The sequence below is a fragment of the Tigriopus californicus genome, chromosome 7 (assembly GCF_007210705.1).
Source record: "Tigriopus californicus strain San Diego chromosome 7, Tcal_SD_v2.1, whole genome shotgun sequence".
Classification (NCBI taxonomy): domain Eukaryota; kingdom Metazoa; phylum Arthropoda; class Copepoda; order Harpacticoida; family Harpacticidae; genus Tigriopus; species Tigriopus californicus.
In genome coordinates this window covers 14388287-14414909 of record NC_081446.1, presented here as the reverse complement: position 1 = coordinate 14414909, position 26623 = coordinate 14388287, and the positions used below count along the sequence as shown (strand labels likewise).

General features: G+C 43.7%; 1 protein-coding gene across 1 annotated transcript in view; it reads left to right on the top strand.

The window, feature by feature from the left end:
- Positions 1 to 7505: 7505 nt before the first annotated feature.
- Positions 7506 to 26623, top strand: part of LOC131883938 (uncharacterized) — a 48946-nt gene continuing 29828 nt past the window's right edge. The window contains exons 1-3 of the mRNA XM_059231547.1: positions 7506 to 7909; positions 12517 to 13786; positions 19356 to 19454. Coding sequence (XP_059087530.1) covers positions 13705 to 13786; positions 19356 to 19454 — 181 coding nt within the window. The 5' untranslated portion in view covers positions 7506 to 7909; positions 12517 to 13704. The remainder of the gene's footprint in view (positions 7910 to 12516; positions 13787 to 19355; positions 19455 to 26623) is intronic.

Genomic DNA, 26623 nt, shown 5'->3' with positions numbered 1-26623 from the left:
TGGACAATTTTGAAAAGTTTATGTCAAACAGTAATTACGAGGCCAACTTTTGGCTTAGCTACCATTAAGGTATACTGCAAGTACCTTGAGAGCCATGACCAGGGTGATGGGGAACTGGGCCTTTGCAAAGATTATTTCATGACCAAGTGGAGATTACGAAAATGTACAGTGGTGTCTTTAGTTTCGAAACTGCACCGTGACATCAAGAAAAGGCTCACTTCTGACTTTGTTTTATCGATTCTGGAGGCACAAATCAGGTAAAAAAAGTGATGTTTTCCCATCAACCCGGTCTGAAGAATCACGAAATGGGCATTTTCATTCAGATTCGCTTCACACTTATTGTCGACTTCAGATGATGATAAGACAACATGTTTCCACGCGGCGGAACTAAAGTGTGCCAGTTTCTGGCCCTAAAGAAAGAGATTTGTGAGGTTATGGTCCGTGCAAGTTACAATAACTCGTTTCGGAGTCAGCACTTCCAGGCCTTAAGGTTCTCTGTCTTTTGTCTAGAACAAAGGCTGAATAAGTTTGAAAATGTGCAAGAACTTGAAGCGCAGGTCAACTGTCGACCTCAGTTTCACATTTTAAAGCCAATCATATCCTGCATGTCTTTTCGCCATATTTAACGTTCCACCCAAATTAGCTCAACGAAACGCTAGGCATGCAGTGTTTCATCCCAAAAAGAAGGACCATGTTGGCGAGGCTCTTTCTGAAGACTCAAGGAACATGGGAAAACTGCCCATCTGTTTTTAGTAGCCAATTGATGATCTTCAATCACACTGGCAAATATCTGAATCATGTTTTAGTCAGCATTAGTGTTGCTGGTAGTACATAATTGAATACGAGGTCAGTCTGTTCAGTTCGTTTCGAGCTTGATCATGGGGTATTAAGGTCTTTTCTATTAGCCTGTGGCTTGAACCTCTCGTAAGTGCAATCACTTTCTCCTCCTACTCGGGTGTCTTATTATCCAATGTGGAACTCCTACACTAGGAAAAGGGTTCATGGGTCCATTGTTGACCCTTTTCATCATGGGATTGCCAACTCTGTACTTTTGAGAGATGGAGGCAAAATATGCAAACAATTACACAGACAGAGGGGGGGGGAAGGGCGAGCTAATGGAAATCCAACATCAAGCCTTTGGACGTTGCCACCACAAGCAAGTCTTTTCCTAGTGTCTTGTGTGAGAGAGGAGAGAAGAGACCGAGAACAGGAGAAGACTTGTCGAACCATGAACCGACTTTTGAAATCCTTGGTAACCTAATGATAAGATATAAGGAAATATGTCAACTAAAAGATCATTCCACATTCTATCCGTTTTTACTTGTTTCTTGTGAGAGGATAAGCGAACACTGAATGTTTAAAAATCATCTTAGTATCTAGTTAGTGATGTGCCACATTGGGTCCATTGTGGCAGGAGTCCCCCCCGGAGCAATACACTACGTATACGAAACGTGTGAGTGTGCGGATGTGCTTGGTTGAAGTTCCACAATGAAGTAAGTCCAGAGGGAGAAGAAAAACTACTGTCATCAAGCTTTGCGGTCCGAGGAAAATTGCTCTCAAACTACCGTGTAATCGGTTCCAGAGTTGGGCGGAGGGTGGTAGTGGTAGGAGTGATAGTAGTGGGAGTGGTGGGGGACTGGCCTTCTTCCCTTTTTCCCTGCCTGGCAGACTCACTCACTCACTCACGCGCTTGGACTTTGGTGGGTCGGATGACGTACCCAAGGTACTTATGTACTAGTCCCGTCTCCCTCTATCCTTCAGGGCCTTGGGGATGGATGTGGCCAAGCTGGAACTGTCATTTTGAAATAGTGGGACACTATACACCCAGCATAGCCCTTGTTGGGGCACCTTGGCATTTGTTTGGATCTTGGAACACATCCACACTCACACACAAAGAAGACGGAGAAAAGAGACAAGGGGAGGGAGGAGGAGGAGGAGGAGGAGGAGGAGGGAAGCGAGGAAAGTGAAGTAAAGAGAAAAAGAGACCCGTGGTCCAATGGGGCGCCCCCGAACATAAAAAACGATAATGAAGCGAGGTATCCTACTGTGGACACACCTTGTTTCTATGGGCTTGAAGAAAATGAAAAAGCAACTCCAGAAGGTGTTTTTCTTCGCCCCTTCCCGAGGTAGCCAGGAAACTGAAGGTCGTTTCTGAAGAACGCGAGAACAAATCCGAGAGGGATGGCATTCCATTCGTTCTTGCCATATCTCCTGACAAAGAGGTATTAATCTGCCTTAAATGGGGGCCTTAATTAGGTATTCTGGTCGGTCCTTGTCTTATCATCACGGCTCATGCCAAGGTTAGAGGTTAATTGAACGTCATTATGTCAATAACGGAGTATTGAAAGCCTGGCTCTCGTCGCAAATGAAAGGAAACGGGAATTGGTCCAGTAGAGGTGAGAGGGACTTCTTGCTATCGAGCTTGCACAGGAAGTGCTTTTGCTGGACAATTCATTATCATTCCTATTACGGCGTACAAGTCGTATTTTTAGCCATCAGCCTCCATGAGCCTTTTCAAATACGGTGTCGATGATTAACTGTACGTACTACTTGTATTGACGGGGGAAGAATAAGACCACGAGCTGTATAGTACTGTGTATATTTGTGGGTATGGTAGGGCTCATGTGGTCGTCCTTCATTGCAGCCGTTGTCAAAACCTTAGGTCTGGCCATTTTTTGTTCCAATGACCTCTAAAGGCAAAGACAAGTCCGAGAACCGTCGACAACGAATGAAGTACGGTGTACAATGAGATGACGCTTAAGAGGCATAACTCTTTCCTTCAGGGAGCCTGCTTCAAAGAAGACAAATCTCACGTCAGGGACAAAAAACGACCTTTTCAAGGAGATTGGAGATGCCATCTAGCCGTTCAACCGACACCAAGAGAACCGTTGTAGTAGATCTCAAATTTTCGGCTACCATGACATTGTACCTTCTTTCTGAAGACATAAATTTGAGACAATGAAAGTACTGAAAGCCATACAATCGTTCAGAGGAAACGTCTAGATAGTTTATGTCCATCCTAGTTTGCCATGAACTTGACTCTTACCTTATTAAAAGAATAAGCCTCTATTTGAACCAAATACATACTTGTTCCGATAAACGTCTCGCGCCAGGTCACATCGTCAGCACATATTGTTTTAATAGCAAAACATCAGCTGGGATGAAATCCGTGACAAGGGAATGAGAAATGATTCTAAGTAGCGACCCTGAAGAAGTCGAAAAGGCCCTTTTTAACCTTGGCGAATGTGGTTGGGTAGCGAGTGGCTCTTGAGCCAGAAAAACGTCGCTGATGAATGTCATTTCCCATTACGGAAAATTTTGCCATTTGGCAAGTCGTGTTCCTTAATCTCGAACGTTCAGTTGCGGTGACCTCATATCCTATCTTTAGAACTCTTCTTCTTCGTAACGATGACCACCAGAGTTTTGCGGCTTCTTGACAAAGACCTAAGTTTAGAGGTTTGACAGGAATAACTCAGGCAAGTATTTGCTTTCTTGATGATGGTTTCAAGTCCTGGTACCTTGTGGTTATTTTTTGAGATGTACAATCACCAAGACCTTGTCACCCCAGATTTTTCAATAAGTGAAATGGTATTCGAGTTAACTTAGAGCTGAATTCGATGCAAAATAAAGCAAATGTAAATCATGTAAAGTATAGTTACCAAAAGTTTAAAAGAAGGCACCTAATCCTCCCTCAGCACTGTTGATGCCAACATGTGCAAAGCAATATATTTTGAGTGTTAGAGCACGAGTATTAAGTGGAAAGCAATACAAAATTTAAAGAAGTCTTAGGTCTGGTAAATGCTTTTCTCTCTTCAGAAAGAGGGTCACTTTTTTCTTTCACCTTTCCAACAAGTGCAGGGTTGTCCAGATATTTTGGGACAAGACTCTGGAGCCACATCTTTTCTGAACTTCATCCATGTATCAAGAAACAGCCGTTCTTAAAATTTGAAATGGATTACCAACTTTGCGCCTGTCTCAGACCAAGGATGCCATTATCCAGTCTATTGTTCTTGTTTGTGAGGCCACCTTTCAATTCAAATCTTATGATAATATACCCTTCAAATTGTGCCATTCTGAATAGCAAGGATGGGAGACTAAAAATCCCAGTGATCTTGCTTTTTGAAGGATGTTCAAAGCGACTAAGTTTCACATAAACAGGCACGACAATTCGGTGTCTTCGTTTAGAATATGCTTATGGCTGTAGTTTAGGAATGAGGTCGAGTGATGTAAAAAGCTTTAAGTATCTTAAGGCACATTTAAAACGAACGTTATTTTAACAAATTTTGTTTAGTGTCCGTATTTCGCAGTTCTTTCTTGACGTTCTTGCTCCAAAATATTCGGACCACCCTGTACTTTTCCATTTGTTACAACTTTTTTCATTCTAGACATTTCCAAACCTCTATATCTGAGAAAGTGACTTTGGCTTTGAGACTTACTCTAGTAACAATATAAAATCAAATTTCAATTTGCTTCTGCTTCAGAAAGACAGGCAGTCTCATGTTGAATTTTTGAGTTTCTTCAAGTCACATCTACTTATTTCACCGAGGAATTTTTAGCGGGTTGATTGGTACTTAATTAATGTTTTAACACTCTTCCATTGAAGTAGAGAAGACGTGGCGTAAGGGTCGCTCGAATTCCTGGCATGAGAGGTGTCACCGGTTCGAATCTCCTCCCCGGCCTTTTCCATGGCAACTTTTAGACACTTACCACGCCCACAGGCTGAAAACCAACTAGACACCGGACATGGCATTGCTCATCGGCATTTGGAAATGGATGTGGGACTGAGGGCTGAGGCCGGTTCTTTGAATCGCGTCTAGTTCCTGCACTAATTCATGTACTAGTTCACCGTTGGTTAGCGGTGACTTAGTTCACGAACTTTTTCGCAGTCTTTGAATCATGCCTAATTCATGTTCAGTTGGCGGTGAATTAGTCACTGACCTATTGGATCAAGAGCTGTTTTGAATTTTCCCGCCAAATTCGTGGGAAAAAACAGGATACTAAATCAAAATAAGATTTTAACATAGGGTGACCAGACTTGGGGGAAAATTGGCTGAAACGGGAATGTTTTCCCGAAACCGTCGAAATTAGGTAATGTTGTTTGATATAGAGATTTTAAGATAAAGATTAATAAAAAGAACTTTTATAAGGTATTCTACAAAAAGCTTGGGATATTCGACATTGTTTTGTTCCATGCTTTGAGAGCACACAGGTTTGTGGCCAGCCATCTAGTTAGAATCGTGATTTTTCAATAACTCCCTCATCTTGCAAAATATGTATAGGTGTTTTCATAAGCAATATATTTGCCTTGGCTCACTCAAGGGCAGTCGTTCATGAAAACGTTGAACAAATTCTTCTCGGTCGTGTTGTTCATCATAAAATGGCGCTGACATTTTCCTTATTCGGAAGATTAACCATTTGCCAAAGCGCTGGAATGTGGCCAGTGTGGCTCAGAGGCCCCGAATTCATTCAACTTGTGGAATATGGATGGCCATGTGGAAATGTATTTTTTTAACTACATATGTGGCATAAGCATAAACAGTCAAATTTTTAATTTGTGATTTTCACTTTGATTTATAATATTGATCATGATGTGTTTTTAATGTTCAATTCCAATTCTGTTTGAAATGCATGAAAATTAAGCGCAGGGAAATTAGCCATGGTTCTTGGTATTTCAGTTTAGCGGCGAATTAGGAGGTCAATTCTTGCCGTCTAGTTCATGACTTGTTTGGCGAACGAATTAGTGCATGATTTGGTCGCGATCAAATTTAGACATGATTCAAAGAAAAGTGGGGTCGTAGACTAAGATTCAAAGACCCGTCCTAAAGTTTCACTTTCACTTTCATCCTTGGAGCTTAACACTCAAAACCCAATTCCTTGTTTGTCCTTCTTGGATTCTTTCACTTGCACCTTCAAAAGTTAGTTGAACCAAATTAAGTTAATCTTACAAATATGCATGTAAAGGAATCATTAATCATTCAAGTCCTTCATTACATTGAATTGATCTGAGCTATTCAGTAATAAAACAACAACAGGATATGTTTAAAATTGCCAAAAATTGCCAAACCTGTTTAACAAGTTTGTCCCCCCTCGAATTTCAAATTTCCTCTTCATTATGCTTTCCAATAAAAAGCTTTTGTTTTCCCTCTATGGCTTTATCAAACTTTCTGGCCAAGTGACAATGGCTTTATCAGATCCTTCCAAGAAGTTGAAAGAGCTTTGTTTCCACTCAACGTTTTAAAACAATCATTCCCGGATGGACATCTTGGCCTTTTAAGACATTTTAAACGTCACTGCAAGCAATATCCCTGTGTACATTATCCTATAGCATAGTGAAGTCTAAGACTCATCGCTTTTGCAAAAAAAAGCAACCAGGATGGATGAAGTTATTGCAGAAAGAAGGGAAGGCATCGTTCGAAACGTTCTCGCTAAATGCGATGGACGCCAATTGGCATGAGCCCAAATGGATTTTTTTTCACCTCCACCCACACGGCCAGTTTGTGTCCTGCCAAAATTTCCTAGTGTTACTTTATTACAGACAGTTTTCAAGTACGATCCTTCGGTGCAGGTTTCTCTCGAAAATGAATATAATCAATTAAAAAAAGCCTTTTAATCTTAAATGTCAAGGTGAAATGTGAGCTCAACCATGTTTCGAGCAGATGGCGTAGTATGGGGCAAAAACGTCACGCTTGCGCTAGACGAGCAATGAAAAAGCAATACTAAAAGGCTGTCCCAATGTCATTGAGCCACGCTTCCTCATCATTTCCCGTCTCGAAAGAAGCGAGCCGGGTTGAGGGGGAAGCTTGAGAAGGCCCGAAAGAAAAGGACGAAGCAGCCTGCAGGAGAAGACCCGAAAGACCTGATCTACTAAGCAAGTGATGAGAGTGGTTTCCCCTCGTTCGTCTAGGTTTCCATCTCGTGCTTCCTCGCCCCAGGATCACACCACAACCATCTCATCTCATCTTGTGTTCTGATGTTGCAGTTGTTGATGAAGCTGTTCTTGTACCGTAGTTGTTGTTAAAGACGCCACGGTTGGTTCCAGAACCTCGATCTTTCATTTAAGAAAAAAGATTCAACTGATTCAATACCCGCTTTTTAAGAAGATCAGACCCATATGCATTACACATACAGTATGATAAATACGATTATATTTTTGTCGTTTTTCCCATTATCTATTGCTATAAAATTCAGTCAATCTTGCAATGATTGTGTTCTGTCTGTTTTGAGAGTGGCGCGTTTCCCGTTTTCGCCCGTCCGAGGATCGGAGAGCCAAAGGCCAACCAGAGCGCACGTGGAACAACCAGAGCGAGCGAGGACCGAAAGAGCCAGGGAATGCACGAACCCACGAACGAACGAACGAACGAGGACGGACGAGGAGGAACGAATGGCTGGAGGGACGGACGGACGGACGGACGGACGGACGGACGCAGAGAGAGGGAGACAAAAAGAAAGACGAAAGCGGCCTTCAACCTCGAAGAAAAGATGGTCCAACAACCAAAGAGGACTTGCTCACACGCGCACTCACTCACTCACTCACTAACGCTCACACTCACTCACACATAAGAACAACATAAAGGCAAAAAGAAGAAAAAAATTGTCTTCTGAGCCAGTTTGAGTGGTGTGGTCTCATCGGTAGGGAGCTGACACATTCTCTTCGGGAAAGAGATTCAAAGGCCTGGAAAAGGAATTGTGAAGGACGGCTGTGTTGTACATTGTACGTATACCATGTGAGAACTCTGAACTCACGACCGATCAGTGACTCCTAGACGCTTAGTCGAAAGTCGTGTCTGAATTAGGTCTCCGAGAAGTTCTCGATCATGTGCTTCTCGTGAAAGGTTTTGTTCTCATTTTTCTTTTGGTGGATCAAGGCGGCCCTCTCAGGATCAGGGAGGGGGGCCCCCAAAAGCTGAAGGTAAGACCAACCAGCCAAGTGCCCATTGGCTTGAAAGTGACCCTTCGGAATGTGATTAATGTCTTGGGTCAGACGAGGTTTCATTAGGATTGAGATCATAACCATCATGCGCCACTCCGAGTGCACATGGCCTCAATCTGTGTCAGATTTGATTTTCCATTCGGCTTGAGTGCTATAGTACAGGATTATGTGGTCGACTCTTAGAAACGATATCTGGAACTGAAAGATACACAATAGATACTTATTTTTTCTCTCAAATAAAGGATCCACATCTTTTCATAAGTGAAGCCAGTTTGGGTGGGATTAATTTCCTGCGAACAGATTTCATATAGGGGGTTCCCTCCCAATCTGAGAGTTGCCTAACTTTTTAATACGGCGTTGTGAATGGAAGCTGGAAAAAGCTCGTTCATTCGTTGCTTCCACCAAAATTCCATGTGCCGAGTACAAAGAAATTTAATCTCATTGCACTGAGGGTTTGGCCTCGGAAGTTTCCAAAACTTCACTTGATGTATCTTGTAACGTGGAAGATTGCTTCATTCATCAATGAAAATAATCTACTTAGTTTTTCTCTTTTATTCAAGTTTTATTACATTTCATCCCTTAAGTCTTCCACTTTGAAATCCGACCATTCAGGATGCACCACCAGATGTGCTGTATGTACGTACATGAATTTGTTGGTAGAGTAAGCATTGTTGGTGTTAGAGATCCTTTGGAACTTGGTTTGTCATAACTCATGTTTCCACAGCATGAATCATAAGCACATATTGGAGCTGTCCTTTGGAGTCACCAAATACAAAGTGGAGCTCTAAAGGCCAGGGTGTTCGTGTATGATATACTGAACTATGAATGTGGCTTTGCTTTCACTTGAAAAAATATAGGGGATAAGCTTCGGGATGAACTCACTTGGCAGCTTCAATTCGAGCAATTTGGAACATATCCGGGTCTCTTGAGCTCCAAAGTGTGTGAGGTTCCAGATGCTGGAAATTTATGGCCGACGAGTTTCCATGCAAAATAAAGACTCACAACAGGGATATTGTATCAGGCGAGTCTCAACCGAGCATCCTGGTTGTTCAAACATTCTTGATGAAAAGTTTCCGGAATTTGTGTCTCTTCTGAAATGGATTCTACGGTAAGAGTGAGAGGCTCTGACGATCTCGTCTGCTCATTATGGGGTTGATAATTGGTTTGGGTCCATCATACTTGGTTCACGATTACAGGGTGCAGGTTGTTTTCCAAGGATAGCGTCGATGATAAGGAGCCATGGACCAAATAACCTTGCCCTTGGTCTCGATCCTCGGTCATAGTAGTCCTTGTCGCCCGTTGGTGCGTTTGTTCCTCTGCTTGGGATCTTCCAAAATAACCATAAAGAAACAGATTAAAGCAAGAATCAAGCATTTTTGTCGCAGTGAACCAGTCCTCCTCTTCTCCATGGAGGCCAAGGAAATGGAGAGTGAGACCTTGCCAAGAATTTTTATCCTTTCTGTCATACTTTCGGAAGCATTTTGCAGAGTGGGGTAATGTCATAATCTTTATGGCATGCCTCGTTTTTTCGCTCATCGTGCAGAGGTCCCAACGGCGGCTGGTCTCTCTGAGAAGGGGTAATTTAATTGCTATCGTGGAAGTTTGCATTCTTGTTCCTCCTCTATTGAAGGTCCATTCAATCCAGTTTTATAGCGAAGCAATCTCACTGGAGATAGCTTGCCCGAAATGATTTCTTTCACTTTTTCTCCCCCGCCCTTTACGTTGTTATGCTGACCGAGTCTGCCACAACGGTTGGCTCGTCAGTTAGCTTGATTTGAGTCCATCGGAAACGCACATTGGGCCAGAAATTGCAGAGAATCACGCTGATGGTCGAGGAGGACAACTTGCTCTTTGTAGACGCAAGGACACCTATTGACGTATTATGGATTGAAGTCGGGCATCAAGCGACAAAAGTGCATTCCCAGTTTTTATCTATCGCTGTTATTTCTTTTAACGGAAGGTCTTCGAAAACCGGATTGGCAAAATGACCATGGATCAATTACAAACACAGCCACACTGGCCCCTATGGCCAGCTAAATACCTGCCTCTATACTACTATACGACGGTTGTCGTTTAACCGTGGCAAAATCGCATCTCGTTTCAAATTGCAAAGGCCATCAACGGATAAACGTCCAATCAAAGAGGCCATTACGGAAGTCCAATGGTTCACCTCTCAACTAAGTGATTCCGAGCTGCTAGTAAGAAAACTTTCGATAGATGGAATTCGCTCTTTCGCTTTGGCACGTTACTTCACGTTCCAAATTCTCGATAATCTGTCCCTGAATGGGCCCCACTGAAGACTGGAGCTGGATGGGAGTAGTCGAAGAGAATGGGAACAAACCGATCCAGTCTGGAACCACCAAGCAAGTGACGAGCAGACGAAGTAGAAGCCGTAGTAGTCTAGTAGTCGTAGTTGTAGTAGTGGTCGTAGTATTTGGAATTGGAAGAGAAATGGGGATGAACTCAATTCAATTGAATGACGATGAGCCTAGACGAGAGAGAACAAGAGAGAGATTGGACCATAACTAAATGGAACTTTCAATGACGCCCAGGCACTCTACTGTAGAGCCACTCGGTGGATGGATTTCTGGATCCAGAATAGAATTTTAAACCAGCCACGGAGGAGTGACTCTCGATCCCGAAAAGTGCTCAGCCCTCCCACTATTACTGTCCTCCCCATCATCGGCATCCAAACCCATCTACTGAAGTTTAACATATGGATGAAGGCCGGAATGGTCCATCCGATAAAGTTCATCGTGATTTGACGGTGAGCCAGCTCCATGTGACAAACTTTTTCGCTTGAGACAAACTCCAACCGAGAGAGGGAAAGAAAAGTTGGCCTTGAACGAAGATTCTCGTTAAGCAATCTCGCACTCTACTCCCAAAACTGGATACAATCCGCATGGTCACGATTTGAAGCCACTGGTGGACCATTAGCACATACAACATGACATGTACTTGCTCACCGCCATATGTCAGGATGTGGTACGGTTTGGACTGCTTGCGACAGATGAATTTGTCTTGTGCTATTTATGTCCTTGGACAGGATATCCGGCTTACTTCCACATGAAATCTGATGATTGCGATCATGTTCCAAGAACTCACTTGTACAGTGTGTGTGTGTGTACAGTGCTAGCACCCTAAATACGTACATCAGCTCTATGATTAGAGCGCTTTGCGTCAAGAAATCAAAGTCGGATGAGAGTCAACGACGACGATTTAGGCACCTTTTTTTTGACGAAACCGGAACAAAAGCTGAGCGCTAACTGCTCCTCTCAGGAGCAGAAAAAGTGACGGAACAAATACAAAACAAGCATCGAACATCAAAAATGACCATTAATCATCCCCTTCTTTCTTTGAGCGAGGGCAGAACACCTCCGTTATGAAAGTGAAAATAAAGAATCCCTTTTCTTGGATGAAAGACAAAAAAAAAGATGACGCGACGCGGACATGGATTTTTTATTTCACTGCCATCCGGTTGTGACCAAAGAGCGTTCGGTCACTAAATAGAGATCTAAAGTCAATGATTGCTACCTCCGTTTCGTATTGGCCAAAAATTGACCAGACGATCTTGTTGAGCTGTCTGTGAAAGGATCCCAATCTATCGTTCCCAACCAAAATATGAGAAAAAGTCACAAAAAACGCTGACATCACGTCCTGGCCTAATATCACGATATTCTCCTGTGTTATGGAACAATATTAAGCATAAATTGGTCATTTTTTTGATAGATTCATGCACTGAAAATAATCAGATATTTATTATGTTCATAAAGCATTATTTTAGCAATACTTTATGCCAAAAAGTTGCCACTGCGGAATAGTACGATCCCCCAAAATAGTATGATTCCCATTGAAGCAAGAGCGGCGTTCCCTTTGTAAACAAGGAACCACTTAATGCCTCTGTCAGAACAGATCAGAAGTATGACAAAGGAGAAGAAAATGATGGAGAAAGATGGAGAAGAAATTTATCAGAGGCCGCCCGGGGTCCAATTTTGAAGGCGGGAGATGAAGAAGCGTAGTGTGTGAGTGTGTGTACTCTCTTTCACGACGAGATACACGTTGAAGAAGAGGGAACGTGAGGAGGAACACTGAAGGGGTGGTGGGAAGAGTAAGGTGCCGCTGGATGAAATCGCTCTTGGAAAATGATGTGTAAGCAGAAAAAGGTCCTTATCAATGAATAACGAGGATTGTAACTGTCCAAGAGCTCCGCTTTCTTTTCCTGGCTCTCAGAAAAAACTACGTCCAGCTTTGTACATTCGCGATTTCTTTGCGAAAGGTCCCGAGATAAAGTTACATGGTCAGAGAGGCGCGTCCTTTCAAATCAGAGGTACACAAAAGTGAAACGCGAGAAACGAAAAACCGAGTTCGCGGAACAGACTTAAATTATAGTGCCCCCAAAAATATGCATTGTCTTTACTTTTTCGCGAAAGCATGCTCGTAAGGGCCCTCTTCTAACTTTGGACATATCGTGGCCCATCAGGAAGGAAGGGTTAAATAAAACGTTGTCATTGCTCTTGGAAACCCTTAGTGTTCCAGCTATCTGCCGAATCGCAACGGAACGTAACATGACTTTTTTTTACTTTTAGGGTCTCCTCATGGTAATGAGGTCGTTTCTGGCCATACCCATGGTAATCATACCCAGGGCTCGGGTTGAGGTCCGTTGCTCACTTGAGGGAGAAGGCGAAGGCAAAGAGGAAGGGGTCTTCCTCACGTTTTATAGTGTCTCCCATCGGACCCAACCAACTCGAGCCAAACCACCAGCCACCCTTGGACAAATGAACCCCCGCGAAAAAGCTTTGTCGTGATGAGGTACCATCAGCCGACCAAGGTGGGATGGTCATGGTAATGCCGAAGGTCCATGCTCTTTCTCATACCACGAAGACGAACCCCTTAAATACTCATACCAGCTTCAGACCTCCTTGGGCTGAGCCAGAAGCTTAACAGCCCAGGCCGACATCGGTTGCGTTGGTTTCACAAATCCTCGGGCACGGAGCGAACCTCAAAGCACTCCTGAACAAGGAGGAGGGAGGAGGAGGGCCAAGGGTTCGCCTTCATCCTCGTGATTATTCCAAACCCTGGCAGGTTCGCGTGAACCCCTCCAATCTGAGTTGTTGAGGGTGCCATCATGTGTTTTAAACATTGGGTGTCATGTCTAACTTCCATTTGAAATGAGGTGTTTTTCCCCAACAGACCTTGACTTGGCCTCCAAATGGACTTGGAACCAACCCACTACTGCCATTGTTCAAAGTGGGCCAAGACCCCAACAGCAACTACAACTATTTCCACCATCGTCGTCACCACTACTACTACTACTACTACTACCATCACCACTACCACCACTACTACCACCAACATCATCTTCATCGTGCTCATGTGCGTCACAAACATCACAAACCACAACAAACAAAACATCAACAACAACTACAACAACAGCGAGGACGGCGAGGACGACGTCGAGGAAAAGTCAAGTGAGATTAGAAGTTGAAGAAGAGTGCCGTCTTCGTAACCGTGCCTTGAAGATCTGGCCTGGTCTTGCCCATGACTTTCATACATCTTTAGCCTTCTTTGTTCTTTGTTTGTGACACCCTAGGGTACGACGCATGATGTTTTCATTCAGCCACAATGTTAAGGGCGTTGAATAATATCAAGTCCACAAACGATGACGGTGATTCTGTTCTTGGGTTGCAGCGTTTGGTACCCGCACGTTATTAATGTGCATCATTGAGTCTGACAAATAAGACAAGAGGCAATTTTCGAGAGAAGACTGAACCAAAATGTGCGTTTCGCAGCTAGTGCCAATCCTGGCACGAGTTGCTTTCAACTTGTTTTTGCTCAATTTCTTCAACCAAATCACTGGTGAGTTCATGTCAACCTGATCATTCTAATGATAAACGTAACCTCTCAAGCCCCACCCGACAATTCACTTTGTCAAACCTAGGTCGGGCTATTAGCTTCTTGATGGTTTCTCCCACTTATTTCCGACCTTAAGCCAGTTAGTCACGCCACGAGATATCCCTAAGAATATCGCATGTCTGCTTGGGCGTCAAAAATCAAGACAACAAAATACTGATTACTGAATCCATTGGCAGTACATTCGATTGAAGGATGTTATGTGCGTCTTGGCATGAAGAAGAGCCTTTCTGTCGGGTTGTCAATCTCAACTGGGAAAATGTCTGCTCTCTCTTTATGAGAAAACATGAGAAGAGGTGATAGTGCGTACGTCCGTACGTCTGATGGGAGGAGAGCTGCGACCTTTCCATACCTTTTAGCGCTGATTTCCTTGAGGGAAGGAGCCTTTAAAGTGGTTCTTCTCTGGCATGAATGGACGGACTGACTCGGTAAACCCGGGCCGGGTTGGCTCGGCTTCTTCGATCAAAGAGTTTATATTGTATTTACACACCACATTGTAAAGTAGAGTCTAGAGTAGCCGAGATGTGGTTGGAGGTGGTTGTGATGGTAGTACCAAAGTTAACAGGCCTTTGTCACGTCACCAACTCTTTTCTTGGTCTTCCTACCTCGTTCCCTTGTTCCCTCTCTTCCTCGTCTTCTAATTTGGTTGGGGCATTTGTGGACGCTTGGGCCCGGTTGTTGGCTCGTTGGAGGAGGATTTCTATCCGGGTTTGTTCTTACTCCCGCTCAAAAGAACGAACTTGCTCTCGGAAAAGAATGAAATGTATCAATTAGATGCAGATCTTGGCATCATCAGCCTTTCATGAACGCCCTGAGAGTATTTTCATTGCACTGTACATGAACATACAAATACAAATACAGTACATACCTACACTGTATCTACGTACATTTCCACTAAGTAGGCCTCCACATCAGCGACTGACGGGATTGACAGTGCTAATTGCCTCTCTCATTGGAGACCAATGAAGGATGTGTCGAAGGGAAGAGTGAATAGTACTTCCACTTTCAGTTTTAGTGCACAACAGTTGCAGTCAAACGTACTTTGGCTAACATTATGATGCCTTGAAGCTCCTTTGTTTTGGGAAAATAACGAGCCAGCGCTCTAAATGAAATGAATATTTGACCCAAAGCCATGATGAAGAAAATATCTTTGTTGTTACTGTCGGTTGGAAGCAATAGATATGTAGGTCGGGTCTTGGTTGAGCTCAGATTATTGGGTTTTTGTGTAAGTCGATCTGATATCGCACCGTGCAGCTCGCACTCTCAGCTTTCAACAGCGCATGTGTAAGTACATGAATGCATGAACAGCTTTGTACCGAGAAGTCTATTGGATGAGGCCAGGAGGGAGGGAGGATAACCTTGGACCTTCAACCTTCAGATCAATGTGGTAGCACAATATTTGGATCAGAAATTCGAAGAGAACTGCCCTTTTGTGTGTGTGTGTGTGGTGTGTGTGTGTGTGTGTAGCGGGGGGTGGGAGCAAGTATTGGATGAGAAACTGTTCCAAAAATGTCACAAACGGGAAACTTGGACACTTTGAATTTGTGGGAAAAAGATGAAAATCGCTTGAGCTGTCCAATTGTAACCTTTATGATATCGTACCTTCGAAAGGTAGGAGTAAGCCCATGGGACTGCTTTCATTATCCATTTGATGATGCCGAGATTCTAAAGTACGATGTTTACTATGTTCAGAAGTTTGATAACGAAAAATGGTTATCAGTGGTGAGAGCATTGTTTTCTGTCCTTTGTGCACTTTCATAAAGGCCGTGGTAGCATTCAACAGCTTAATCCCCATTGTGGTATAAAGCGGATATTAGTAATTGTATGGGACAGCTTAATCGATGCTTCTTGGGTTTTTCCTTGATCTGATAAGTTTTCCATCCGAGAGGCATTTATTCTGTTTTTGATAAGTAAAGCAAGACAGCAAACGAGCCTCATCCTATGGTGTTCAAACTATTTATTTGAGCTTGTAATGCTAGAGTCACAACCAACAACCCTGCAGAAGTGAATGAACGGAAAGTGGCATGGGAACATTTCTTCGGAAAAGACCTTGAGGGTTGAATACAATTTCCAATATTTCATCTTCTCCCATTTCCGCCAACAGCCCGACAAACCCGTGGAAACGGAGCACTAAAAGAGTGAAGCAGCTCCTAGTGACGAAGTGCTTCCAGAACTGTTGAGAGTGAGGATACGTCTCTTTATTACTTCTACTAGCTAGTCGCACGTTCGTTGTGAGTCATTTGGCATCAAAACAAATCTGGACCCATTTTGTAAGGACTAACGTACTGTAGGCCAGCTCAGCGAAATGGCTTGAATTTGCGGGGATTTTTTGTTGCCCGTGGCATTGAGGGCCTGTTGTTGTGATCCGTGATTTGGTTGCAAGCATTAATTAATGGGTATTAAGAGCACTAAGGAGGCAAAGACGAAGATGAATTGTTCCAACCGAACGATTAAGATCCGATGAGCGGAGGACCCATTTCCAAACAGATTTCGAACTGTTTTTTCTTCAATGGGATTTGGGAAGGAACTTTAGAAACTCAGTGCACCAGAAAATCTTTTGTAATTTCGTCTGGAGAGACCTTTATTCGGCAAAGGAGCGCGCTGAATAGTGAGTAGGTCTTTCTTATCATTTATCATGGCAATTCTCCCATTATCAAAATTGATTCATAGCCATAGAGCGCGAAGAAAGAGACCACGATCCGTCGTCGTCTTCTGCGTACCCACCTACATATAGTGCTATGAAAACACATCTGCAATATCCAATTATTATTTCTCCGATCTCAATCATCGGTCTCAAGTCTGGTCTTTCATTGCCTTCGGGGCATTTGGGATCGAGCTGAAAAATGGCAATAATCAGGCTTGCCAAACTGTTCTAGGTGTCGTAGGGTGCTTGGTTGCCAGATCTTTTTTTTCGCCCTGCTCTCAAATGGCAAGCCTAGTGAATTTGCCAGAGCTCCAAATCCTTGGGCCTTTGCTGTTTTTCTCCCGCGTTCTCACTTCTCATTAGTTTTCTCTTTTGGATCCTCCCCGGCCTTCCAGCCTTTGTTTTCACTTATCATTAATGATGATGATAATGATGATGATTTCTTCTCCTCCTCTCTTTGGAACAATTCCATTTTCTCCCTTGGCAGATTGGATTGAGCAGTTCCTAGAGTGCTGGAACTTGGAACACAACTTGGAACAATGGTTTGGGAACATCCGCAACACTGCTTCAACTCGATACCCATTTCGGTCATTCTTCTTCTTAACAATGACACGCTAAAGAGCACATGAAAATATTCTTCAGTTATGACATTTGTGCTCTAAAAGGCTTGACAAAGAGAAAAGTATATTTTACCCAAAGGGATTTTCCACCGTCATTTTGGACAGTGTTCATAAGGGAAGTAATAACAGAGCAAAGCCTTTTTGCCAAGTTTTTTTATCTGCATGATCATTCAATGATCTCCGTTTTGATCCTTGAAGTCCTCTTGCGGATGATCTCAAAGTGGGGCTCTTGTTTTTTGAGAGTCTTGATTCAAACGAATTAAAGGCCATTCAGGTTCATCTCTTTCTTTTCATTCATCCACAGGAATCCCTTGCAGTTAAAAAAGGCCTCCTTTAGTCACTCCTTCTTCTCATCAACAACACTAAAATGTACAATGTCTGTTTGAGCGTGGCTAATAATAGGAAGCTTTTCGTAGATCACTTCAGTGAAATCAAAATTGACTGCTTTTTTCCAAATGATTGATCACACGGCAAAGTCGGTTTTGATTGATTGAATTACTCCCAGACCGAGTCAGACTTCCTCCCGAAGAGAGAAAGAGAGAGGAAAAGAAGGATTGGTTTGGAAGGGCCGGAAATAGCATTTTCACTGAGGGAATTTGTCATGTGAAGAGTGCGATCCACAAGCTAAGATCGAGAAGCTGGCTTGCTCGAACCGAAACGAGTTGGAAAATGTGGGAAAGGCCTGATTTCTTTTCTCCTACCCATGGGACCGCTGCCACTTCTTTCTTTCTCGATCCCCTCTGATCAAGCGTAACTTGGGGGCTTGTTGTCATCATTGCAGCCCCCTCTGAAAGAAAGGGGAAAGAGATCTTGAGAACGAGGGCAATTTCTGCATGTGAAGACACCGAGGAACCTCATTGTTTCCGCTTGATTATCTCCAGATCCATGAGGATTATCTCTTCTCGCTCTCGTTCCCGGCCCCTTTTAAGAACTTCCTTATTGGCCTCAATTGCAATCAATTTCGCTATTACCCCACTTACGTTCGGCTCTGTCTTTCCCAATGGATGGCTCAGGACTCAAAAAAAGAGCGATCTAGTACTCATGTACTTACTTACGGTACATACATACATACATTCGAACGTACGTGCATATACATATATATGCATGGTCTAAACACATGCATCCCGCTTTTGTCGAAGATGGAGGACCAATCTGAGCTGTCTTGTTCTCTGCAGGCCCGTGGCTGCTGTCTGTATTTTACAAATGATTTGATTTGGAAATCCAATTACCAGGTAATGGTTACGTCCCGCTATCCAACCACCACAGTCACTACACTCACCACCACCGCCGCTGCCACTCCCATCACGGTCCCCTGTAGTTTTGTTTCATTCCCTTTTCAACAGGGTGACGCAAAAGTGTTCCCAAAAAGACGAGAGAGCGACGAGGAGGCTTCAAGGCCACCCACCACAAGGCTGACTGGAGGAACCAAGAGTGTATGTGCGTGTGTGCGAGCGAGCGAGCGAGAGAGAGAGAGAGAGAAAGACCGTCTCCAAGATTGATTTGCTTTGGAACAGACTGGCGTGGAACTCCAAATGAGGGCTAGGGGACGAACAATAGAATCTGAGTCCAAGGGCATCCCACTTCCTACTTCTACTCTCTTTCTCTATATACTACTGGCTGGGATTGTCGTGGGGTACTACTACAGTAATGCACAATTGTACGTAGAGCGGTGGGAACGGAATCCAGTGACGAAACTGGAGGCTAGTCTGTAGTTCCTCGTTCCAATGGTGGACCACTCCCACTCAATTGCTGAGTAATCACACGTAATGGAGCAGAGAGTTGCTTCCCCGTTGCAGGTCATTCCCTAAAGACAAGCTTAGTCCGACCATATTACCGTATGGAATGTAGCGAACAACAATTGGAGCAGAAAAAGCTGCAGAGAGGCTTGATGAAGGCCTCGAGTGATGATAAGGCTGATCGAAAGAATAACAAACACTCACTCGTTGCTGGCAGAGATTATGGTAATATCTCCTCGAAACGATGACTCTTAATCAATGAAAGTGATACGTCTTTGGCTGCTTTAATTGGTAACCAATCGCCATCAGATCAAGCAGAAATACCACATCCATCCATACATACACACATTCATACATACATAAATACACAAGAGTAAAGGTCAAATATGCTGACCTTGAATTCGAAGAGAATGTATGCATTTGTTATGAATGTGGGAATCCATCTCATCCCGATGATTTCGGTCTGAGTCTCTATTAGTAACTCTCTTCAATCTGTTCCTCTCTATTTATTTCAGTGGATGGATTGAAATGTTACACCGACGTCGAAGGAAAGCAAATCTCCTCCTGCAATGAGCTCGAAGGATTCAGGACCTGTTTCACTAAATATAACGACAGTAAGCCCATCAGCCAGTCTAAGTACTTTAAAAACTCAACAACTCAAATGACCTCGAACCGTTGTTATTTCGTTGTTTTAGTTTAACAGGCCTATAAAGTATAAACTAGCGCAAGATCATATCATCCAACCTCTGGTAAAAAACAACAACATGTAGTACGAGTGATAACTTGGGAAATGATCCTCTGTATGTATGAATGCGAACTCGTGATGGTGTGATGTTGTTCCGGGATAGGCAATGAGTCCCGCGATCAATCACTCTAAGTAGAATTGCATGCTAGAATCGAAGGTGTAAAAACCATTTGTTAAGAGCTGTTTTCCCACGCGTTGTACAAGAAATAACAAAAGACCCGTATTCAGCGTCAAAAATGTCCATTTCGCTGCCCGCCTCTCATCCCAACCTCGCCAAAAGAATGAGCAAGAAGTCGGCAAAGAAATTTGGACTCGAGTTTTTTAAGCAATCTGTTGGGCTGTGGACATAAATCGTCCTCCCTTGGGCTAGATATGTTTAGTTTTGTGTAATAAGTGAATTGGGAGTTAAAGTGACCATTTCGGGATTGGTACAAGGCCACCACCAATCTTCTCTAGTGAGGATTCCACTGCCACATGTGGGGAGCTTTTTAATCTAAAAATAGAGCTACCGAGACTAGATTCGTGTTTGGAGGGCCAGCCCCAAGTGGCGACAAAAAGGATAATACTTGTGAATTTTTCTGGAGCATGCGTGAGCAAACTTCTCTTTCTGTGTGGAACAAAAGCAAGAGCGTTAGCACATATTCCAAGACAGACGTGGGGTGCCAAATCCTCTCAGTATTATTCTTTCTTTCTCGCTCTCCCTCCCCCTAGACTTTTATACCTACTATTACGTCATGCCCCACTATTTCTCACCATTGCCCAGGGATCAACTTGCAGATTTGTTCCAAGCATTGGTGAAATACAAGAGTACTTACTTACCATACTTCATCCGTGTGCCTTGTCATCCGGTTTGGGTCAGGTTTCACAGATCAGTATTAAGGTGCCCATGGTGACTGATTCATCCCATTGTGATGGTTGCCTTTTTCAATTGTAAGTACAGGAAGAAGGAAAACCTGACTTTTACATATATATATTTCTCTTGGAGAGGTGACAAAAATAGATGTCTTTTTGGCCGTGATCGCATCCCGTATTGATGAGAGAAAGCAGGGAAGGCTCTTGGCCAGACCCTTGGACAAGAGTCGTCTTACGCTCACTCAATGCAATGTGCAATGCGTAAGAATTAGGAAAGTAGACGAGTCCTTGAAATTGACTCGAGTCTTGCGAGTCTTTTCGTCAAAAATATAGAAAACTTGCACTCGATTCCTGAGAACCATTTCAAGCGAAGAATAGATAGAAATGATGCTCAAATCCTCTGCCTTAAAACAAGTCTTTCAAGTCAAACTTGGCCAAATTTTATAGTGGCATTCCAGATCAACCATTTAAAGATCAAAGACTAGCTCGGTTTGCTGATTCAAATTTGTTGGCAGGTCAAATATCATATAAAGATTAACAGATAAAAATTGGCGAAATAAAACACTTCATTTTAATAGTAGTGGGAATTACGTTCATTGCAGGGGTCAGAAAAGCCCGAGAAAGAAACAAACCCGAAAAGTACTTTCATGAAAAGTTTCGTGTTATCACTATTTTACTTAGTAAGGGTTCCCAAGTGTAATGAACGGTGTTATTTGAAATTAAATGAACGAGTTTATAGTGCCACGAGAGCAAGGATTCAAAAGAAACCACCAAATGTGGAATACTGCAGGAATGAGGTGATCCTATAAGATGACTGGAACACAATCGATGACTCAAGTAATTGTAAAAGTCGTGAATTGACTCGAGCAATACGAGTCGCCTCAAACACTCTACATCCCTAGTACTTACTGAAGTAAAAGTATAGCAGGCAGCAGTATGATGACGATGATGATTATGACGATGATGCCGTCCATTCATGCAAATCTGAGAGGACTCTATACAGTACACGACGCTCAACAATAACACTCAAAGGAACACGCACATATTATTCGTGAGGGAGGATGATCTGGCTTCTATTCATGCAACCTTCCTGCAGCTCTACCAATCTTCCCCAACAAACAATTGTCTCGTGTCTCCACAAAGTGGCTGAAAAGTGTGGGATCCCCAAGAAAAAGGGGTTCAAGCAATTGGGCATGAACCGAGCGAGCGAGCAAGCAAGCAAGCAAGCAAGCAAGCAAGCAAGCAAGCAAGTCAGCACGAATAAAGAAGCTACCTGTGCACGCACAATGTTTGTTTTGTATACTGAGGTCGAACTAGGCCCAGCTACTATGGGCACAATCTATGGATGAACGGCCTTGTAGGAACGTAGTCAATAAGTCAACGATTGTGCTCTCTGGGTTTGAGAGACATACATGGAATGCATATTTGCTCTTCCCTTCGGCCTCGAGACAAACGTAGTACAAGAAGACATGGCGGAAGGGGATCTTTGCGATTCACTTTACTCTCCTTCCCGGGTTGTTGTGCTTAATTGAGCCAGAAAGATGAGAGGGATCCGTCTCTCTCTCTCTTTCTCTTTGTCTTTCTCTTCCTCTCTCATTCTCCCCCTTGTGCATGTACCCTCTAATCTGCTGGAGAGAGGCCTCTTCCGTGCGGGTCCACTATGCTTGGAGACACATGCCAAGAAGAAATAACATTATGTGGCTTTAATGATTGCGACAGTGTGACAAGCTGGCGGTTGGAGCCATCACCATCGAAACAATATGCAATTGGAACAGACGGCCAGGGTGCGTAGATATAGTAGAAGATCAAGCGCCTACGTCTGGAACACAAAGATGGGCCTATCCGAGGGGACTTGTCTGCAGATAAGGCAAGAGTAGGAGGGTAATTAATCAGAGATTTTCTCTGATAATTGCCACTCGCCTTCTCCGTCTTGGTCTTGCTTTGTGGTCTTCCTTTCTAAGATCGAGGGGGAAGAGGGCAAGAGGGAGAGAAGAGCATAGAGGAGGAACGAGGGTATAAACCGAGAGACAACAAGTTTTATGGCACGTGTGTTTTTTTCCCTTTTCCTGCGTTTCTGAGTGCGACTGCCAGACATGAAGTAGGCCTATGGCCTTCATAGCACTATATTTTATGGCCCTCGGGTCAACTCTCCAGAAGAGGCATTTCCATACTGGGGGATCTCTCGCTTTTTATGAGCTTTACGTCATGCTATTGGGAGACGGATGAGGTCGCGTGGGTGATTGCCCTTTGTTGTGGGCTCATTTGGGATGGAAATCTCAATGTGGCTGAGGACTTTACAACGTGAATTATCTCCATTTAAGTGCTATTGACTATATTTCAGTGCTTTAAGAATGGAAAAGCTCAGGCCAAGGCTCTTATTCTCTCTAAGGGCTTTTGACAATGTTGCTCTCAGAAAGAGGATGAATAATCGTGGTGAGTGAGAAGAGAGACTCATTCTCTCGACGAGTATCTATTCAAGAAAGAAAATGATCCGCGGCTAAAACTCTTATGTTATTCCGTCGAACGGCAACTATTACTTCCACGACACTATTCCAAAGGCTCCGTCCTTTCACCCGAGACACTTCATCCCCCCCCTCGATCCCTAAAAGTGTTATTTTCATGGGTGTTTACGCCATCCTTCCCCAGAGAGGAGCAAAAATGGGCTCTAAACGATGATGACTTTCCAGTGACTTTCAAAAAGTCCCTGGCACCACCGACCTATCTATTCCCCAAGCCCACCATTGAGCCAGTAACATTGCACTAGTCCAAATCCTGCAAGCAGTACGTAGTGCTCTTCTGTCAATGATGCCTTTCCGCCTCCTTGCTCGCTTCCCCACTACCTTACTTGCCTGCCATGGTCATGTAAAGAGGAACGAAGGATTTTGGCACCAAGTTTGAATTTCTTCGCATAGATCCCAAAGGACGAGCCGCTCTTAGTGGCCCATGGAATAAAAGTCTAAATTTGAATATGAACCCGACCTTCATCTGATTGTGACTGTAACCACAGAGAGGAGGAATGTTTTTCCGCGCTATTCGTAATTGTAGAATCACTTGCTTCCACCATCCATCCATCCTTGAATTGACTCTCTTTATCGTTGGTGAGTTTTCTCAAGGCTTCCAGAGCTTTAGAGTACCTTGAACTTAAGGAAAGGAGGTCGAAGCTTCGGCTCAATTTTTAAACAGCTTTTGAACAATTTCTCTATCGCCCCTCCACCCCAATGACGTGATTGAGTGACGACTTCTGGTCCAAGTGACGGGAGGCTTCGACAGAATGACAAATATTGGAATAAGCTCAAAGCGACCAAAGGCACTGACGACGGGATCCCAACCTTGAAGGAGCTGGATGTACAATGAAAAGATTGGAAAAACGACAAGACTCTTGTCGGAAACGTGAGCCTCGAGGAGCACAGCTACGGCTAGTAATGTCAGTGCATGGTAGTCGTGAAGCAAGAGACGCACTGACGTGTATTGAGTTGCATTGCATTCATTTTGGATTTAGGCCCCTTCCAGTGTTGTATCGAAAGCATTTCATGACTGAGTTTCAATCATCTTTGACACCCTTGGGGTGCCCAAGAGCCCCCCTTGACTTGGGCCAATTCATTTCACAAGCAAGTGGTCCAGATTTTTCTAGTCTCTCTGAACGCAGTTTCTGGCTTTTTACATACAATGGTACTTGCCCAAAGACTTCCGAAGAATGGAAATATGAACCCATTGTCCTTTATTCGCTCTGCAATGAACCAATGCCCTGCTTTCCATAAGAATGGTTGCATAAAAAGTCCGAAACTTCAACCAGTGAATTATACAGACACACCCATCAACCTCCTTTTCCCACAATAGATGATAATTTGTCAAGAAGCTATGAAAACTGACGGAATGGGGAGGATCCTGAGCATATATAGACACAGTAAGACAAATGGTCCCTCAATTTATATGCAAATTATGGTCATTTCCTCTAAACAATCATAGCGACTTTGCCCTCCTTCTGGTTCTTCTACTCGACTAACCAAGGAGAGCCTTGGATCAAGCCAAACTGGATCCTGAAGAGGAACAAGAGGTTTTTCTTTTTTCGGAAAAAAGGAGAAAAGTGGTGGATCTCTAGGTTCATTTTTCAGTTTAATAAAGAGAAGATTTCTTTGAGCACTTTATGATGGGCTTGAGGAATCTCGAGCTCGATGGACCACTTGGTGCGAATTTTATGGTAGGGCTTAGCGCTCTTACGACGAGCCAGGAGGACTCCAAAGACCCGTTCTCGTATGTACGAACGTAGGAGGGAAATCACCGAGCATCTCCTCCCCCGCTGAACACCCATCGGGATAGTTCACTTGATTCTGCTACAACTTCTGATCTTGATCAAATATTCCCCCCTTTTTTAAATGAGGTGGCGAAATTTGAATGAATCCCCTTGAGCCTTTGAACGGGCGTACGACGTGTGGAATGGGTGATAGTCTTAACGAACAAACTTTTCTCAAATCTGGACTTAAGTACACACCTATTTCAAGTGTATTTGGTCTTTCTTTCTTCGAACATCCTCCTCCCCTTCTCGATGTTTCTCGTGGGGGAATTATGAGTTTTTTTTACAACAGAAAGGGAACCTTTGAATTCTTTTATTAGCCAGTCAAGCAGTCTGGATAAAAGCTTAAATGGAAAGGACATGATTCAATTTGTCGGTAAAAGGGCTCTTCTCACCATCGCGAGAAAGCCTACTTAAGATCCATGAAAATTGTTGTTGACTTGATGATTTGTGTGGGTGAGATTAGAGGCGGAAACAGCCATGTAGCTCACGACGAGAGTGAAGGAACAAACGAATCGGATGAACGAAAGGAACCGAGGAGAAAGAAAGAAGAGGAACAAGAGAGACGTCGGTCGGAAACTATTTCAAGAAAAAGGGCCCAAGGGAGTCCCCTTCGCCGAGTCTGTGAAACCACAAAACGACAGCCTTTGAGACGCGAGAGTGAAAATGTCTGGTTGACTGCCGACCCACGGAGCGACTGGGACGCAAGTGAGTTAAGAAGAAGAAAAAAAAACCTTGTCCTTTGCCAACCAAGACGCTAAAGCCCTCTTCGCTCATTATTGATGGTAGCCAAGGAGGCGTAGAGATTTTTCATTTGCTCACTCACTCCTCGCTCGGCAAACCCACATTTTCTCGCTCTCTCTCGCTCTCAACAGGAGGGAGACGAGGAACCTGGAGGACGGAGGGGGGGGGGATAATTTTGAGGCCTGTAATTTGTGAGATGAGGGCCTGACAAACTTGATTCATCTTTTCTCGGAAGCCTAGGGTGTGAATGCGTGTCAATGAAAAACTACGAGCGGATCTTAGGACTTCACAGCTCGGAACTCATAGGAGTAAATAGACTGGAGGAAAACACTCAACGTGGGCCGCGTTTCAATTTGGTCCCTCTTTCCCCGAATCGTCGTCTTTGTTGGAGAGGTTGAAGGTGATTACTTCTTTCCCCCTCTTCCAGACCTATTTTACACACAAAGTGTCACTGGCCAAGATTCATTTATCTTTCTTGCATATCTATGGGGTAACAAGAGGACGACGAGGACGCACAGCTATCGTCTATCTCTACCTCCTTAGTCCATGTGAATGTAGAATTGGTGGGTTATGTGAGTAGAAAGAGAGAGAGAGAGAAAGAAAGAAAGAAAGAAAGAAAGAGAGATAGGGAGAAGGGGGGGAGGAGTAGCTCAAACCTTTCTGCGGTGAAACTAACTAACCAACCAACCATCCAACCAACCATGGGTTACATTGTAGTACCACCCAAGCGAAACATGAGTACACTTCAAGCACTCGGAAACGAAGTGATGGTTGTTCTCCAGAGTATTTTGCTTCAACTGGAATGCATTTGAGTTCTTGAACTCACCACCGCCTCATTAATTTCCCTGATAAATGAACCCTGTCGGATTATGTATCTATATTAGTTCCATGTTTACCTCTCTTTCTGGAGTGCGTAGTTCCTCCAGTAAATACAGCCTACAGTCAGTGTGTACTGGATTGTATACATGTGTGCTTGAGGCTCTCGTCGGTCTCTGTCGCTCTCAATCTGGTACCAGCATGCCAATTTGAAATTATGAACAGGGCTCTTGCATGTTAATCAGAGAGGAAATCTAGAGGTCCAACCAAATTGGATAGGGATGACTGATTATGACGAAAGTTGCGTGCGTTCCTGGTCACTTCCTGCCCCCCCC